General features: G+C 61.5%; 1 protein-coding gene across 1 annotated transcript in view; it reads right to left on the bottom strand.

The window, feature by feature from the left end:
- Positions 1–543: 543 nt before the first annotated feature.
- Positions 544–18,979, bottom strand: part of Alx4 (ALX homeobox 4) — a 41,673-nt gene continuing 23,237 nt past the window's right edge. Inside the window, exons 2-4 of the mRNA XM_078046191.1 lie at positions 11,906–12,216; positions 6,551–6,679; positions 544–4,644 (exon numbers count right to left, since the gene is read on the bottom strand). Of these exons, the coding sequence (XP_077902317.1) occupies positions 4,315–4,644; positions 6,551–6,679; positions 11,906–12,216 (770 nt within the window). The 3' untranslated portion in view covers positions 544–4,314. The remainder of the gene's footprint in view (positions 4,645–6,550; positions 6,680–11,905; positions 12,217–18,979) is intronic.

Raw genomic sequence — 18,979 nt, 5'->3', positions numbered from 1 at the left:
GCCTGATTTTAAAAACTCCATTCCTACAGGAAAGTCCCCTCTGCCATAAAGTGGCAGGGCCCGGCTGTGGCCTGCCTCTCCGGGAGGCCTGTCCTGTCCTCTTGGTGCCAAGCAGCAGGACCTCCAAGCCCTGGCTCCTCTCCTGCTTCCAGAACAACCGTGGAAACAGTGGCACCGTGTCATCCGGGACACAGAGTGCTGCTCAGGAGACCTTCCAGGCGTGGTCTGCACCCGAGACGCCCCAGAGGGGGGTCAGAAGCTGCCGCCAAGACCCCTTCCGCTGCCTGAGAGGTGCCCCTGCCCCCTCAAGCTGTGCAAGGGACGAGGGGGGGTCGCAGACCCTCACGGGCCACGTACCCCTTTGTGCAGGAGCATCGGCCGCCACCTGTTGTTAATCTAGCCTGGTAATCCATTCTGCACTGTGTCAGCAGTTCAAAAGGGCACTGTTAGTATTTTTTGCCGACTTCAATTAATGTGAGATTTCAGAGGCTCCTCTGATCACATTTCATCTGTCACAAGTCAGGAACAAAACACAGATTCCAGTTGAGAGGAGGAAGGAGAAGGAGTTTATTGCAAACAACAACATCCAAACAGTCTGGGCTGTGCCCAACAAGGGGGTGCTGGGCGCATCCGGCTGTCCCCGCTCTGTGGTGCCCCTCGCCTCAGCCCCTAAGTCCCCTTCTCACCCAGTTCCTCCCCTCCCCAGAAGATGTAAGTGCAATAACTTACTTTAAAAGGCAAGAACGTTTCTTTTAATATTTGCTATAATGTAGTTACATGGTGGTATAGGCAGTGAAACTTTATGGAACGGACCTCATTTTTTTTTTTTACATTTTTCTGAATTTTTAATGTATTTTTAATATATATTCTTAATATTCCACCCCAGGCCATTAAGCTACAGGGAAAGTTGCATTTATACGGGGTTAAAATATCTTACAATGGGAACAGTAAGTACTGGTTGAGGCTCTGGTTCTTCTAGCACTCGGCTCTCCCCAACCACGGCAAACAGATCAGACGCTGAAAACCGTCCTTCAAAATCAGTAGTATCAAGACCTAGCTCTGTGTGAGAGTGGGGGGCACAGACAGGACCGGGAGCGCAGGAAAGTCGGCTTCAATGCCGTCGATATTGTCCAGTGGGGGCACCTTTCCTCCCTGCAGCATCCCCAATCCGTGAAGCAGGGTCGATGTGACTTTTGGAAGTGGGCCTTTTGTCCTCTTCTTTCAATTGTACAATCGTGGTTTATTATCCTGGGGGCCAGTTCGCCACCATCCTCCCCCAGCCGGGCCTGTCTGCCTCTGCGCCTGGCGGTCAGGGCCCTCCAACAGACCGGGGGCCACCGATGTCTCTCAGAGATGGTCTCCCCAGGTGCAGCCCGAGTGAGCGCGCGACGCGGGACGCATGGTGGTTCTCGTGGAAGTGTTCCTTGTCTATCCGGCCAAATTGGGGGAGTGGGGCACTGGAGCTGGGTCCAGCGTGGTCACAGAGGCGTGTGCGGGGGACGCCCTCAGCTCTTGTGCTCCTGCCCCCAGCAGTGTCTTTGAACTAACCCGGCCGCCATGCTTCCCAAAGCTGGAGCATGGTTGAGAGAGCAGAGAGTCAAGTACAGCTAAAAGAACTCAAGGGGAGGTTTGAAAGCCCACGTCCTGGAAGTGCCACTTCACGCTGAAGTCACCCCTCTCGGCACCCCCAGCTCTCTGGCCCAGGCCCTGGAGGAGGGCCCGGGTGGTAGCAGCACCTCAGGAGGAGCCTTGGAGGCCGAGCCACGCGCCCTGCTGGGGACACTGCCCATGCAGCTGCCACCTACCCGTGACTTCATCTGAAAGTGGCCGTCTCTATGGACGTTGGGCAATAGCCAAAGGACATCCTCCCCTCTCCCAGCGGAGTGGCTTAGCAGCGAACCCTGCAGCAGGTAGAGCTCCCTGGTCCTCCCGCAGGAAGCCAGGGGCACAGTCTGCCAACCGGCTTGGCACCTCGGGCCGCTGTGGGGACCCAGCTGGGAAGGGGCCAGGCCCCGCAGTTCTTTCCTGGAGAACTCGGCTGCCCGGGAGATGCAATGGGGCATCAGGGAGCGCCACATGGCGCCGGCCACCTGGCTCCAGGGCCCTCTCTTTCAGGCCCCAGTTACTTCTCACTTAGGCCCGGGTCACTCTTCTCTGGGTGCGAGGACTATAGTGACTGAGGGTGTGGACTTCCTCTCCACCCAGAGGCTGTGGGGTCTTAGAGTGGTTAGAGGGACCCTGGAGGGCTGGGACAGGCTCACGGGACAGGCCTGGGGGAGATGCACAGGGCCACTTCCCACCCGCATGTCTAGTCATCGACACTTCCTGGCTGCGGCGGAGGGCAGGCGGCGGCCATAGCCACAGAGCCTTTTCCTAATAGGGGCTTTTTGTTCTTTGGGGTTGAAGTTTGCCTGGCTCGGATCTAGCTTGGCCAAAAAGCAGACACAAGAGGACTGAATGCCAGAAGCCCTTTCTGGAAGAATCCACCAAGAGTCCTCCTTCCCTCCCTCTCCTGGGACTGTCCTGTTCCCCTGCTCTTGGTGCCAATTCTCTCCAGGGGAGAAGACAGCTGTGGTGGAAGGTACTCCCGTGGCCCTCCCCAGCCACCAGAGCACTGAGAAGGAGCAGGGGACCACCCCGCCATGAGCGTCCTCTCCTGAGCTAGATTCTGGGGAGAAGGAGTTATTTCCATGGACCTCAGATCTGAGTCACCCCAAGATCCCCAGCACTTGACACCCGGAAAGCCAAGGCTGAGGAACATTCCATGCACTGTCCAAGACCCTTGTCACCTCTCCAAGGTGAAGGGACAGCTGTGGTTTAGAGTGGTCTTTCTCATCCCAGGGGAAGCCCAAGCCAGATCCTCCTCTCGGGTCTGGAGCAGGCGAGGACACAGGGGAGGAGACTCCACCCCCTGCACCTCAGACAAGTGGCAGCCCCAGGGCGCTTGCTCCTCAGGCCCGCTCTCCCCCAGCCCCACCCGGGCTCACTCTGTGTCCCACCCTGAGCCTGGTGGCCCGGCCCTCCTTGTGGACAGGTAGCAAGTACAAAAGACACAGGCTTTTCCCAGGGAGGGTGTGACTGCCTCAGGGACCTGCCTCAGGGACGGCTACTGTGACACAAGCTCAGGAGGACTGCCGCCAAGCCCCGGCTGTGGGGGGCAGGTCAGGCAGACAGGGAGCCCCCTTCCTGCAGGCAGGAAGCCTGGCTTCAGGAGGGCGTCCTTACACGTGAATGCCACCTGCCGGGGAAGGTTCTGGACAGTGCGCTCCTGCAGCAGAGGGCGTGGTTAGTCTGAGGATGGAAGGGTCACCTGCCTGGAGGTCCAGCAGAGAGAGCCACCGTGGGCCTAAACCTAGCTTACTGTTCCGGGTTGTAGGTCCTTCCACTCCAGGACACTGCTGAGCAGCCCCGTGAGTGACCAGGGCAAGGTGAGGAAAGGACGAGCACCAGATCCTCCTGCAGGGCCCTAGGGAGGGGCAGCACTGACCGGGTGGAGAGTGGAACAGCCCAGGACCCTCACTGTGATGATGGCCATCCGGCAGCACAGAGGAAGGGCTGCAGAGCCCCTGCCTCACCCGGCGCTTCCCCGTGCCCTGCCTTCCTCCCTCCAGCACCATGGGGACCCTTGGGGTCTACTCCTCAGCCCCCCAGACCCGACTCTCCCCTGCAGTGTCCACCAGAGGCAGCATGTCCCTTGAGGAGGCTGGCATGCGTCTCCCCTGGCCAGGCCAGGCCACCCCCTGGCTGCCGGTGATGCTGGATGGCAGCAGGGTCCTCCCATCCCCAGGGATGGCCAGCGCGGGCGGATCCTGGGTCTTGAAGTGGGGTTCCGTGTGCTTTCAGGGAGGGGAAGGGCCAGCAGGTGGGGGCAGGAGCCAACTCTGCAGGGTGGCCTCAAGTGCACAACCATCGGCCTGGTGACCAGTGGACCCCACAGAAAAGGGAAGAGTGGACAAGCCCCGGCCGACACTCTGGGTCTGGAGGGGACTTAGTTGGATTCCAGGTCACACTGGGCAGGGAGCAGGAGGAGAGGGCCTTCCGTCTACAATGGATGCCAAGCTGCAAGACGTGGCCCCCCGGCTTCCTCGCTGCCTTGGTGGGGCGCAGAGGGCCACCTCAGGGCCGGGCGGCTGGCCTGCTGCCCCTCCCTCCCAGCAGTCCGCAGGGCCTCAGACTCGGGGTGGCTGAAAGTGCTGAGGGTCAGGCCCCTGGACAGGCCAGGTTCCTAGGTGGGAGGCTGGGGGCCTGGGAAGCCTGGGCGGAGCCAGGGCCCCGAGGTGGGGGAGGGCACGGGGCCGGACGGGAGGGGCCCTGTCATGTGGCCCAGGAGATGGCCGCACTGTGCTCCTTGGCCTTCATGCGCAGCGCCGCGATGCTCGAGGTCTTGCGGTCCGGCTCGCCATTGAGCTCATAGCCGTTGAGGCCCGGGCTGAGGCCAGCCGCTCCGAACAGGCTGCCCATGTGCGTCTGGCCCACGTGGCTGCCAGCCCCAGAGACACTCAGGAAGTCGGTGACACCGCTGGCCCCAGAGCCAGGGGGGTGGGCGTGAGGGGACATGCAGGCAGGCACCGGGTCACAGGGGACCACACAGGCCGGCACCGGCGAGGCAGCCCCGTTGTTGCTGATCCAGGACGGGTTCTGAATCTGGAGAGAGCGCAGGAGAGGAGTCAGGGCTGCTGAAGGGCCCCTCCAACCACCTCTCCGCCTCCTGGTCCCTGGTCACAGAGGACCTGTGCTGGAGCGTCTAACCTTGAGGGACACTAGCTGCCCTGTGGGGTGGGGTGTACGCTCTAAGGTGGTCAGCAAAAGGCTGTCCTGATTTCAGCAACCGCGTCAGTCACCTCTGTCCCTCCCGCAGGCCTAGGAGGTGAGCTGACCTCGGCTCAGAGTGCCTGGCGTCGGGAACGCAGGCTCCGGGCTCCCCAGCTGTGGTGGAAGCAGAGGCCTAAGCCAACCCAGGCTGGGAGGGGCCGCCTCAGGTGTGGACAGATAGGGCCACGGCTGGACGCCTCATCTCCCATCAGCACAACTGTGATCCCCCCAGTCCCACTCTGCGTGTCCACCTTCCTCTGGCCTCTAAGCGTTTTCCAGGAAGCAGATCTGGGGTGCAGAGGACCAGCTTTGAGGAGCAGGCTGTGCGCCTTGCAGCCACACGCTTGGATTCTTCTGGCCTTGGCAGGCTTCTGCTAGCCTGCCCTCTCCCTCGTGTGGACACACTGCAGGGAGCTGGACTCGGATCCCACCGAGTGTTCTAAGGACATCAAGGAGTGCCTGCAGAGTAGCCTTGCTGCCCTCCCTGTGAGCCCAGGAAGTGGGCTGCTTGGTCCCTGTCGGAGAAGCAATCTGGGCCTGGGGCTTGGGGGCTGCAGGTGAGAGATGAGCAGCGCCCGGTGTGGGCTTCCCCCTCCAGCCCCGAGCGCAGATGGCAGCGATCAAGCCCAACAGCCAGGGCTGAGCTTCCTCCTCCCAGGACAGTGGGAGGCTGGGTTACGGTGGGAGGGCGGTGAGAGGGAGAAGAAAGAATGCAGAGGGGCCCGGGCAGGTGGTGCCCACGGGAGACACCGCATTCCTCAGCCTCACTCCAGGCCTGACCCCTGCCCCCGCCCCATGAATCCTGGGCTGGTGGCGGGAGGTGTGGAGCTGGTCCAGGTGGGGAGCCGAGGATCAGCGGCCCGCAGAGCACAGGGAGGAGGAAGGGTCTTAGGGGCACCTGTGCCGCCGCTGCCCGGGAGATGGGGCTGGGGATGGGGCAAGACCTGGGGCTGAGCTGGAGACCATGCAGGAGGGAAGGGCCTCTGCCAGACAGGTGAAGGGTGTCAGGAGTGGACTCGGCCAAAACTACATCGGTGCAAGTGTCCTGGGTGCCTGGCTTCACTCACAATGCTCTGGTCCCTTGTCACCTCACTGAGGACTCTGGGACCCTGGCTCAGGTCTGGCTCACAGACATCCAGGGGCCAAGGGGTCATGGGCCTGGAGACCAAGTCCCTGCCCAGCAAGCTCCTCTGGGAAGCTGTGACCCCAAGGTGCCTTTGCATCATCCAGGTTTGACCCGTGGAAGCCTGACAAGGGGACAGAGGCAGAGTCTTTCATCTTGCCCCATTTACAGGGAAGAAACTGAGGCTGGAGAGCTGGGGACCTCAAGAAATGGGCAGGACGTGGGCCTGGGAAGGACTGTGGTCCTGGCGCTCAGAGTCCATGGGCGTCCCAGCCTGGCCATAAGCCCTCCAGATCTTAGAAGCCCCTTTGCTAGGGACACTCTGAATTCCACTGAGGCCTGGAGGGCCCTGGCCTTCCGCTTGCCTTGGTCCCTCTGCCCATAGAAAGAGTGGCCAGCGAAGCAGAGAAGGCCACTCTCGCCCCCACCTCCCCTCCCCGAAGCCCAGGCACTCGTGATGACCCCAGGCAGAAACAGCTGTGGCGCCACACGGCAGAGACAAGTTGGCATACACCTGGGAGGGGACTAAGGCCAGCTGGAGCCTGAGAGCCACCTCAGGGCCCCAGGCTCTTCCCAAGGGTACTCTCCTCACCAGGGCCTGGGTGCGGGCCTCACCTGCGCGTAGTTCTCAGCCCGGGTGAGCAGGGGCAGCTCGTAGGCCGTGGAGAAGTGGGTCCGCACCTGCTGCATCTGCCCGAAGCGCTCCCTCTTCCTCCACTTGGCCCTCCGGTTCTGGAACCAGACCTGCAGGACAGGAGTGCCACAGCGTCAGGCCCACCCGGAGCCCTGGTCCTAGTGTTCCCCAAGCCACACCTGTCGCAGGGCATGTGTCGGGGTCACAGAACCTCAGATGAACTGCCTCCGTCTGTCTCCAGAGCTCACGATCTAGAATCATCTTCACTGAGCCAGGAACCCCATTTGTCGAAGCTCTAGAGCAGGCCAATGTCACACACAGGAAACGAGTCCCGGTCATCTTAGCAGTCACCTAACCAGCCCCTAGAAGGTGCCGCCCGCTCTGCGGTGGGCCAGGCTTCCTGGGAGAACAGCTAAAGGCCTCACACACCCCTCTAGAAATCCCTTCTAGAAAGGCAGAGTTTGGGCGAAGCTCTCCACAAAGCCAGTCCCGACGGCCCAGATCCAGCTCCCGCCTCCCTGCAGCCTTGGGGCTGGGAATGGTCTCCCAGCTCAGAAGTTGCCCGCGTTACCATAGGTAAGGCCCTGGGGGTACGGGGGGTCCCGTGGGAAGCTGTCGGGAGGCCCCTGGGAGACAGCACTGGGCCTGGAAGGAGGGAAGCCCTGACCTGAGGACAGCGAGACATGTCCAGGAGGCCTGAGGAGGCCACTCTGGGGGACATGGTGGAAGGGGAGACGCAGAGCTAGAGTCGCATTGTGGGGGCCTCAATGCCAAGGGAGGGCTCTGTCCCCCATGCTATCCACAGTGGCCATGGTGAAATCTGTGCCGAGGGGCCTGGCGTACACCTGGCTGGGAGGAGAGGCCCTGGCTAGGTGCATGGGCTGGTGCTGGGACTGAGTGGCTGGTCCTGTTCCGTGGCGGGAGCCTTTCTGGCAGGCCGAGCGCCTTCTCCAGGCTCATGGCCAAGGGCTCACCTTGGGGCTGGCTACCTCTGGCCTTGACTGTGATGGAGGAGTTGGGGGGGGGGCAGAGGAGGGAGGGGGAGCGAGGGGAGGACTCGGCTTCTGGCCGGGTGGCTTCAGCCCTGGGCGCTCCCCCAAGGGAGCTGTCTGCCAGCCTACTGCGCCCTGCCAACGGGCACTTCACAGGCTCAGATGCAAGAGGGCGTGCCCCGCAGCGCACTGCCAGAGGGATGGAGCACCGCCTCTTCAAGCTCTCCCAGCCCTGGCCTCCCAGGACCTGGCTTTCCTGAGGGGCCAGGTGGACGCCCTCCCCACCCACTGGGACGGCTGCCGCCCTAGGGACAGGGAGCTGCCTCTCCAACCCTCTGCTGGGAGCCCCGGAGCTTCCCAGGAGCTTCCCCGGAGCCACTGAGGGGCTCCCGCAGCGCGGCCTGGCTGTGCAGGGTCTAACGTGGTGTCTAGGGCCTGCGTGGCCACCGGCTCGGCTCCTCCCTCTGTGGAGCAGGACCTGTCAGTGTGACCAGGACAGGGCCCACAGGAGCCTGCAGGGAGCCCTAGCGGGTTCCTGGCCCTCCTCGCTGCCCTCCTGGCTGCCTCCTGCTCCTGGGGGGAGGTCACTGAGGGGGATGTGTGTCTTGGTTAGTGGGGGCAGGGCAGGGCGCAGGATGGCGCTTCCTGCTCCAGAGCACTTCCCCTTCCTAATCCCACGTCCACATGTATGCTCCCGAGAGCGCACGCGCGCGCGCACACACACACACACACACACACACACACACACACACACACGCGCACAGCACCCTTCCTGTGACCTCCCCGAAGACCAGCCCCCTCCTGGGCTTGGGGTCTCAGGCCCTGCCCTGGAGCCCCCGGGGGCCTCTCTTCCCCCTGGAGCCTGGGTCCAGGCCCAGGCCGCCCACTGGGAGCCAGGGGCACGCGGGTCTGCTCTCAGCGATGCTGAAACGGGATCCCCTTTATCAGTGGCTGGGTGGGGGCGGGGCAGGATGGGAGAGTGAATCAGAGGAGCTTGTTTTCATTTCATGTTTAATTTCCTGCAGGCTGAGCTCAGCCTTTCCGCTTCTTCCTCAGCCTCCCAGGGCTTTCTGGGGAGAGCTGGGGGAGGGGACCTCCGGAGCATGGAGATCTGTGGCTCTTTCTTTCCACGGGGAGCGGGGGCAGAGGCAGGGGCCCTTTATGGCACTGCCTCTCCTGGTGTCTCTGGGCTCAGGTCCCCTGGGCCTTGGGAATGTGGAGGAGGGCGGGTCACCCTAGGTGGGTGTGGAGGGAAGAGGGTGTCTGGTGTCTGGCCAAGGGGCCTACAGTCAGCCCCATGTGGAGTGTGGGGCCTTGGGGGCAGAGAGCCGGGAGGGGGTGGGGCGAGGCCCAGGGTTCTCCTGAGGACCAGGCAGGGCTGTGCGAGGGGGTGTTGTGTGGGGGCAGGGCCAGGAGCAGGCCTGCCCCCTCCTCAGCGGTCCTTTGACCCCAGGTGAGGCCAGATCACGGCCCCCCCAGGTTGGCATGGCGGGCTCCACGTCCTTCCGTGCCCTGGGCGGTGAGGGGCCTCTGGCCTCATGCTCACCTTCCTCCCTGGCCTGCAGCGGGCCTCTGCGCTCACAGGCCGGTCCCCTCTGACAGCCCAGACGGGAGGAGAGCCCACCGTGCTCCCCGTCATCTCCCATCCTGAACGTCGCGCCCAGGACCACCCCGCTCCTGGCCCACCCGGGGCTGGGCCCACTCAGCACGGGCCTCTCCCAGGACCAGGCGGTGCAGGGCCCACTGTCTTGGCGGAGGCCTTGTAACCGCAGCCCATCTGGGGCCAGGGCGGGTGGCTCAGGGCGGGAGGCCCCTCTTATTGTCTTCAGACACACCAGCTGCGGAGGGAGACTGGAATCCCAGACAGCAGAGAGGCCCTCGGGCCCCTGGAGCAGGGCCAGGCCCGGCTTCTTCCCAGGAAAAGTCCATCCTGGGACCCGAGGCCCTCGTCCCACCACCACGCCACGCCAGGCCGCGGGCTCACCACCAGCTGAGAGGGGCTGCAGAGGAGGCCTGGGGCTCCACCACGGCCCCAGGGCCCTGCAGACTCGGAGTGCAGCCCAGAGGTCTGACGCACATGGCCATCCCACCCACCTTGCTGCCTGTGCACAAAGGAGAGCCTCAGAACAATCTGGCTTGTGTCCTGGGACAGCGAAGTCAAGGAACCCAGGACGGGAAGGCGGGAGTGCCACTGGGTCACTCTTCACTTTAGACCGTCTCTTCCCACCTCTGCGTCTTCTTTCTCTATCAAATCAGAAGGTCAAGGGATCCTTTCCAGAACCACCATTCGGTGTCCCATCATCTTCCCGTTAGAGGGTAAGCTAGGCGACATCAGACTTTCTCTTTCTGCTTTGGCCGCCAGGAAGCTCACAATTCTTGCTTAATGCCAACTGTGAGCCTTAGCCAAGGTATCTGAGATGATTACCTCCCGTTTCACGACACCATTCTTTATCTTAGATCAAAGTGAGAAATCTTTAACTGTTCGACTCTGTTCTGGAAGGAGGCCTGTGTATGTGTATGCAGGAAGAATATTCCATCTGCAGTGTACGGCGGTGGCTAACACATGCTCTGTGATCCCAGGCTGTCCTGTGCTCCTGGGGAATGGGCTGTCCTTCTTTAGGAAGCCTGGGTGCAACACACACACACACACACACACACACTCGCACATGCACCGCACGTGCACACTCAGGCACACGCGTGCGGAAGTGAAGGAGAGCACAGCACTGCGGGGTCTCCTGACAGGGGCGTCCTCTCACCTACTCAGGCAGCTGTCCCCAGTCCGTCAGCTGCAGCTGAGGTCGGGTGCTGGGTGGGGCTCCTCCCACAGCCGTGCAGGTGAGCCTCTGAGAGGCAGTAAAGCCCAGGCCACCTGCCCCCCCCCTTCACATAGGCTCGACCACGTGACACCAGAGTCGCTCTGAGTGGCCGCAGCCTGGAGAGCACAGGTCCATTGGTACCTGCTGGACGTTGTGCATGGAAAGTTCTGGACTGGATTTCCGATGCCTTCCTGGGCCCGATCCTCCAGCACGTGGCTGGCGTCGGGAGCTCTCACGTGCCTTAGAGCCACCCTAAGTGGCATGTCCCAGCCCCAGTGCCTGGGGCCTGTGGAGGGGCACAGGGGTCTCGGGGGTCCATACAGCTGGGTGGCACTGTGCTGCGCTGATTAAAGAGAAAAATCCTCTTTGCACTCGGGCTGCTGATTTTTCTGGCCCCCTGGAGGGGAAAACTGCCATGTGACAATTCTGTCTGCCATAGCTAAATTGGTGCAGGGATGGAATTCAGGGCGATCTACCACTGAGCCACAGCCCAGCCCTTTTGATTTTATTTATTTATTCATTTGTTTGTTTTGTTTTGGGTCTTGCTAAGCTGCTTAGGGTCTCACTAAATTGCTGAGGCTGGCCTCAAACTTGTGATCCTCCCGCCTCAGCCTCCTGAATTGCTGGGATTACAGACGCGTGCCACCGCACCAGGCTCCCGCCTGCGTCTTCTGACATGCTCTGGGCTGGGGAAACAGCCTGCGTGTGAGATTTATTTTGTGTTACACCAAAGCTCGAACTTTAGCCTGTGATTTTTGCCACTTGTTTGAGGCTATTGAGAGCACTTCACTTTTAGGTCTTTCTTTGCTATGACCTCACGCGGGGAAGGGGACACATGTCTTCTCAGAGGTCGATGGCTCTGCAGATGTCTGTGTCTTGCCCTCGTTGCTCTGAGTTCAACCTTGCCTGGGTGGTGGGGACACAGATGACCACTTAAGGGATTCAGGTTCTGGGGCAGGAGGTGAAGTCCTTTAAGCCGCTCATCAGTTCTATAAAGATCAAGTGGACGGTGTGGCGGGGCGGCCTGGTTTGGCCGTGTGTGAGGCCGAGGTGGCTGGGTTGTGGAATGTGTTGGTCTGAGTTGTGTGGCGGAGTTGTGTTGTGAGGGCTGGTGGGGACTTTGGAGTTGGGCGGTGGCGGAGCCTACTGCGTAGCACGAGGGCCGGGGATACTCCCCAGATGTGTGGCCTTGGGACCTGTCAGAGGCAGGAGGAGGCAGCCACCCAGGCGTGGGGAAGACCTGGGCTGTTCTGCTTCTGCCGTGGGTTGCCGTGGACGCCTGTGTCTCCCAGGCCTCCCAGAGCTGGGGCGGCCACCCTGCTCCTTCTCACAGGGATCTGGGTCCAGGCAGCGGGCTCCTACCCCTCGGCTGTGGCCCTGCTTCTTTTGCCCCCTCCCCAGCAGAGGGGCCTGTACTGACGTGGCTGGGCACACGGTGCTGGGGAGCCCCAGCCTCTGAGGGGTGGCCTCTGGGCACGGAGGCCATGGCCCCAGCCCCTGCTCCGGGCCCCGCCCGGGCCCCACTGACCTGCACGCGGGCCTCGGTGAGGTCGGTCCTCATGGCCAGCTGCTCGCGCGCGTACACGTCGGGGTAGTGCGTCTTCTGGAAGACCTTCTCCAGCTCCTCCAGCTGGTAGCTGGTGAAGGTGGTGCGGTTCCGCCGCTTCTTGCCCTTGTTGCTCTCCGAGTCCGCCTTCTCCAGGGGGCTGGGGAGCTCGGAGCCGGCCCGGTCCTGGGGCCCCTTGACCCCAGCCTCCTTCACACTGAGGTAGCTGCTGTCCATGCCCACGGCGTCAGGGTCGGGGGGCAACTCCGGCTCCCCCAGGGAGCTCTCTTTGGCTGAGGGAGAGGAAACGAGGTCAGACAGTGGCCGGGTCAAGCCGGAGGGGAGAGGAGCTGGCCCCGCCGTCCCCCTCCCAGAGGAGACACAGGTTCTAACCCCCCGCTCACCATTAACGTGCCCTGAGGCCTGAGCAGGCCCCCTCCCTCCTGAAGCCCAGTGTCACCTGGCTCTGAGCTGGCCCATCTGACCTGTGACGTGACTCCCCCTCCTCCTCTAGAGGACTCCCTGGGCAGGACACCTCTGGGCATGGAGGGTCAGGCCGGTGCCCTAGCCTCCCGGGGGAGTGGAGAACTCAGTAGCCATGTCTGGCCCCTGGGCTTTGCGGGCACCAGGAGAGGCCGTCACCAGGGCAGCCTAGTCTCATCCGAGGTTCAAAGACGTTATGGAGCCTCTGTCCCCGGACGTCACTGCTGGGGTCACCACCTGCCACAGGGCCTTTCTTCCTTGGGAGTGGACACAACTGAGACACGGGCCTCACTTCCTTTCCCAAGCCATGTCCTGCCCACTGTGACTGAGGCTGTCCAGCACCATCCACCAGAGGCCAACATCTGGGCCTGGGGGACTGTACACAGCTGGGAGCCTCCGCCTGGTGACCCAGGGGGTCTCCCGTGGCCAATCCCCAGAAGCTCAGGGCCGTGTGGAGCTGGGTCAAGCCCTGCAGGTCAAGGATGAGGAGATGGAGGCCGGGCTGGGGCAGGGGGCAGCAGGAGAGTGCAGAGAACAGCAGTCCACATCCAGGGGGCCTGGTCACGTCCCGAGGGGGCATAGTTGCCTCATGGCAGGGTGCAGGGTGTGGGCCCTGGGGCCAGGGTTCGAATCCCACACCTGCAACTCCAGCTCTGTGCTCCCGACAACCTCCATGCCTCGGCCTCCCCCTCTGTAAATGGGGGTACGGACACCCGTTGGGTCTTCCCCACCGTGGCTGGGCGAACGGAGGGGCTCTCAGCACAGGGCTGGCCACGCGGGCTCTCACCGTGGTTGATTCCCGTTGCTGGTCTGGACTTGCAAGCCCCTGTCCCAGTTGGCACCAGAGGCCCCCAGCCCTGTGACGTCTTTGGAGGGGCAGACCCAGGGCACAGCGGCCTGCACAAATGCCCGGGGTGGGGGGGCAGAGATGGGGCGTCTGGGCAGGTGGGTGAGAGGCCCACTCTAGCCACAGTCCCCCGTCTTGGGGCCAAGGAACCCGGCTGAGAGCAGCAATGCGCACAGCTGATCAGAGCGGGGCGCATTTGAAACTCCACGTGCGCCTCTCAGATGATTGGCACGCGCATGCGCGCTGTGGGAATGAGCAGCGCCCTTCCACCCTCAAGTCAAGCTCTTCTTCTGCAATGGGCTCAGAGGCCAGGACGCGTCCTCAAGCCCAGGTGGACTCCATCCCCACCCCCGAGGCTGAGGTGTCACTCTCCGTCCTGGCTCTGGGTGCAGCGGGGCAGCCGAGAGGGACACTTTACCTCTGTCCCCCGCTGTCTCCATGGCATTGAGGAAAATCGGGCAGAGGTGACTGCCCAGAGTAGGTCTGGGGACAGCTTTGGAGGCCATGCCTGGCCCCATATAGAAGCCACCGGGATGGTGAGGGCCCAGAGCATCACACATGACACCCATGTGAGCCCAGGCACACCAGCTGACCACGGATCGGTGACAGCTTCATGTAAACTGCAGCTGGCAGCGGGGCTGGGAGCTTTCAGCACAGATATCTATCTTCTTGGCAGACAAATAAATTTTATGTTTTGGGGTTTTTTTTTAAGGAAAGAAATCCCACCCAGCCTCACCCAAAATAAACATCTCCGTTATGCAACTTCCTGAGGCCAGACGGGGGTGGCCCTTGTCCCTCCTGCTGCTCCCAGGCCCCAGCCTGGAACCCCAGGGACCCCCGCAGTCTTCTCTGGCTCAACCTGGGACGGTGACCACCCCACAGTGGGGACTGTGGCCAGCAGGGCAGCTCCGTCTCAGAGAAGCCAGGGCTAGGGGACCAACCCCAACCCCCGGTTTAACCTGAGGGAGACCCGGGCTGGGGAGAAGGTGGGACCTGCCCGCTCATCCGCAGCACCCCCTCAGCCCAGGACTCCTGCTTTCTACCCTGTGGGCCCCGTTCCCAGGGAGAGAAGGAATGCAGGGCCTCAGGGATCCTGGGGTCCTGCTCTGGCCATCCTGGGGGATGAGGGAATGGCACAGCCTGAGAAGCCCAGAGGGAGCTGGCTCTGGATGCAGAAGCTCCACCTCCACAGTCAGGAACCAGGGCCCAGCTCTGCCCGTCTCGGACCCCACTGAGGCCAGGTGAGTGGGAGAGGAGGCCACGCACCTTACGTCAGCGGGCAGACCCCACGCGGAGGGCGAAGGACCAGCAGGGGTGGCTGGCCCTGCCACAGCCTGCGGGGCGCCTCCTGCCTTGTTCACCTTGGAGGGGGAGGAGGAGGGGGAGGGGGAGGGGGAGGGGAGGGCGGGGGCCTGGGCGGAGGGACGGCTTCTGGAGGAAGATGGAAGAAATCCCTCCAAACTGGAGCGTCTTTGAGTACTAGTCACTCGCTTTAAATCCTGAGACTGTCTCCAGTTTAGAGGATAAAGAAAAGCTCCTCCACATTCTGCAGCCCCCACCTGCTCCGACGACAAGCCACGGCCCTCCCCGTGCGGGGCCTCAGATCCCAGGCTTGGGTTCCGCCTCGGCCTCCGCCCCCGCAGCACCTCCACAGGTGCTGTCCCTCAGCTCGGGTGCCGGGGCTGTCTGACCCCAGGGGTGGACCTTGTGCCCTCAGAGCCGCCCGGCTCTGTGGCCTGCAGTCTGCTCGATGCTCCTGGGCCTTCCCGACAGCCACGTGGATGTGGTGGCCCCTCCACAGGCTGCCCTCCTCCGGGCTCCTGCTTTTCATGTGGCTCATTTGAGACAGGTGCATGATGGGGACGAGGTGGGCAGCATGCTGGGCCCCAACAGGAAGCCAGCAGGTTCCTCTCAAAGAAATAATCTGGAGGGTCTGGCTGGACAACCAGCCTGGCCTGGTGCTGCTCAGAATCCAGCCTCACTGCCCTCGGGATAGCCACTGAGAACAGAGGAGATCCTGCCACTCAGGCCCGGTTACTCCTGACCAGAGACCACTGGCCTCTTGGCCCCCCATAACCCCTGCCTGGAACACCCCTCTTTTCCAGTTGAACTCCAACATCCAATGATGCCTCCACTCCTCCTCCAGGAAGCCCTCCCGGAATGCACAGCCCCTGTCCCCCGCTCACCTCTCCAGTGACTGCCTATGCTTGCTGACTAGTGTCTAACCCAGCCTCACTGTCCAGCTCTGCCTACAGAATAACAGTTCCCTGAGGACACAGCCGTCACGTGTCCCTTCTCTGCTCAGGGCTTTAGCGTAGGGTGGGGCAGCAGCAGAGTTGCAGTGAGAGGCTGCCTAAGAATCAATGAACAATTTCTAACAAGAAACCTTACCGGGCTCTTGTTCTGCCCAGCTGACTTTGTGCACCCACTGTGTGCTGGCCCCCTACAGCACATGCGCAGAAAGTATTAACCTCGCAAATGAAGGAACCAGTTCATCCTGCTACATGGAGAGAATAAAGCAGACCAGACGCATTAAAAAGAGGAATGTAGAAATGCATGTCACCATCCAGGGTTCACAGCCTGTGGTAAATGACTGAGGGACAGCGGGAAGAAGAAGGACCAACACAGATCTCGAGGGACACGGGCAGGAAAGGAGAAGGGCCAGGGAGGAAGGAGAAGCAGGAGGTGGAGTCCCAGCAAGGTGTGGTGGTGCACGCCTAGAATCCCAGCAGCCTGGGAGGCTGAGGCAGGAGGATCATAAGTTCAAAGCCAGCCTCAGCAACTTAGTGAGGTGCTAAGCACTCAGTGAGACCCCACCTCTAAATAAAATATTAAAAAGGGCTGGGGATGTGGCTCAGTGGTGGACTGCTCCTGTTCAATCTCAGATACCAAAAAGAGAGAGAGAGAGAGCAAGAGATAGAGTGTGTGTGTGTGTGTGTGTGTCTGTGTGTGTCCGGAGATCCAGGGAAGGCAGCACCCTGCAGTGGAGGGAAGCACCCAGGGCACTCGCTGCCAGGGAGCCTTCTCCAGGCCCAGGCCCAGCACCGGACCAGGCTAAACAGTACCAGGGCCCGCCTGGGTCCAAGGCACCATCCATGGGCTGCCTTCTTGGGACCCACTGCAGCAGCCTCACATGGACCCCAGACCTGCTGGCCACTGTGCCTAGAGCAGGAAGGGGCCTGGTGGGGCCCTTCCAGGGCCAAGGTGGTGGGGCTGGGGCAATGTAACCCCAGTGGGTGCTGAGAGCCATTACCAAGTAGGAATGACGCATCGAAATCCTTGCCAGCGTACCCCACGTTAAATGGACTTGCCTTGGAAATTTGCTGCGACCTTGCTTGTGTGTTTGAGAAAGGTGACCCTGCTCAATCACCAGGGTGGATCCAGGATTAGGGTGTACCCTGCAGGAAGTATCCCCATCCTTGGGTTTAGGACGTGACAATAGGAGTTTTAGGGAAGTTGGAGGTTGAAGATTATTCCTGCTGGGAGTAGGGCGTGCCTCCTGCCTGAGTTCCCGCTGAGTTCTCTGGAGAGAAAGTATTTAGGACTTGAATTGTGCGGGAGATGGGGATTGCCCCTGGACCTGTGTGGAGGCGGTGTGAGAGCTGGAATAAAGAATTGCTGTTTGAATCTACAAAGGTGTGTGGTGGCTCGTGATTCTGGTGCCAAGCGGAGACCTTGGCAAGTGGGCAGCTTCCCCAGTGTGAGTCCGGAAAAAGCCCCTGACTGCTGAGAGGAATCAAGTCAGGGCGCATGGGTGACCCCAAATGCCAGGCCTGCCCCGAGGCCCCCACACCCGGGTGGCCCATGTTAACTCCGTGCACCCCTCTGATGAGCATTCGGCCCAAGCTCTCACTGTTCCCCAGGAGCCATAGGCGGGGGCCCCCTCCTCGCCGGCTCCTCTGGGGACACCCAGGCCCACACCACGGAGCCCCCTGTTTCCAGGCCACCCGGCCCTGGCTGGGGGGTTTCAGCTCGATGGCGGAGCGTCCTCCTCCCCTTAGCCACACCGGCTCGTCTTTGTTCAACCCAACATCATTCAATCTAGGGAGCCCTTTTGTTAGGGTGCGTTTCTACAGTCGTTTGGCGAGTTGGGGTGCTGGGAGTTCTATTGGCATTTTCCCTGGATGTGCACCCCAGGTCGTGAGGTACAGGAAAGGAGAAGGGCAGGGCCAGGGAGGAAGGAGAAGCAGGAGGTGGAGTCTGCTGTCGGGGTGGGTGTGGGGACACACGTGCACCGCTCGCAGATGGGTCTGTGGAGTGTGCATGGGGCCATGGTCTAGCCTGGGCACAGGAGTGGTGCCTTGCGCAGGCGCAGTTGTGTGGGGGCGTGGTCAAGGGCTACCCCTGCACATGCCTGGGGGTGGGGGGGGCATGGTGTGTGCGGCTGCGCACTGGCCGTGCCCGGGAGCCCAGGGTTACAGGGTCTGAGACATTTTATCTCCCTTGGTTTTGATCACATCTATTTTCCCTCCAAACACCTGCCTTGTGGGGTTCATGCCGCTCCCCGCTGTTCTGGGCCAGCCGGCCCCACGCCCGTGGCCGATGCGCAGTGGCCACGGAACCTCCTTAAACCCCAGAGCCCGCGGGGCCTGGCGCTACCCCAGGGCACTGGCCAAACCCACCTGTCGGACAGCCCTGTGGGGGCGGGGAGGAACCACTGGCCTCTGTCCAGAGCTCCGGGGTCCCCTGTTTTACCTCCAAGGAGAGGGACAGCAGGAACCGGGGACATCTCGGCCAGCGCGTGGGACACGTCTGTGCGCCAGGGGCTGCCACTCTGCAGCAGTGCGGCTGGAAGCCCCATGCCCAGGCCAGCGGCTCGGAAGGTGACGCCACACCTGTCACCAACACCCACCCAACAAAGCCCTAAGACACTTCTAAACAAGGAAAGTCACGGACCAGAGGAGGCTGCGGGGATACGAGGACCAAAGGGAAGGAGGTGTCCCGGCGCGAGGACACCAGGAAAACGAGGAGCGTGGAGTCTAATTAGGACGCATTTTTTTAACATATTAATAAATAAAGGTGGGAAAACTATTTGAGTCACCAGAGAAGATACACAGGTGGCGAGCCAGCGAGGAAACGGAAAGCACAGGGAGACCCCCTGCAGCCCTGGACCGTGGAATAGGGAAACCTGTGCCCTAAGTCACAGAGTGCGGCCACCTGGGACCTCAGACCCGCAGGGGGAAACCAGTCTGCAGAATTCAGCCGGTGACACTCGGGTCACAACCGGCAGTCCCACTCCCCCACCTCCGTCCTAGTGTAATGAAGCCCCAGCGCAGCTTTGTTCATGGTCACCCCAAACTGAAACGCACAAGTGCCACCATGGGGATCTGGAATGGCCCCGAAACCTTGTGTGACAGTTTGGTCCTCAGCTTGGTACTTTTGGAAAGTGGTAGAACCTTTTTTTAAAAAAAAAAATTCCATGTTTTTATTGGTGCATCATAGTTGTGCGTGGTGGGGTCTGTTGTTACGTGTGTCACACGCACACATCACCTATAACTTGGCCAGTGTCATTCCCAGTGTTTCCCCCTTTCCTCCTCTCCGCCCTCTTCCTTGTCTCCTTCCTCTACTCCACTGACCCCCCTCCATATTCATGGGACCCCCCACCACATATCTTTTTCCTCTCTAGCTTCCACAGGAGAGAGCACATATGACCCTTGACTTTCTGAGTTTGGCTTATTTCATTTAACATAATGGTCTCAAGTTCCATCCATTTTCCTGCAAATGAC

The sequence above is a fragment of the Ictidomys tridecemlineatus genome, chromosome 4 (assembly GCF_052094955.1).
Source record: "Ictidomys tridecemlineatus isolate mIctTri1 chromosome 4, mIctTri1.hap1, whole genome shotgun sequence".
Taxonomy (NCBI): domain Eukaryota; kingdom Metazoa; phylum Chordata; class Mammalia; order Rodentia; family Sciuridae; genus Ictidomys; species Ictidomys tridecemlineatus.
Note: the sequence above shows the minus strand (reverse complement) of the source record. Positions and strands in the feature narration are given on the sequence as shown.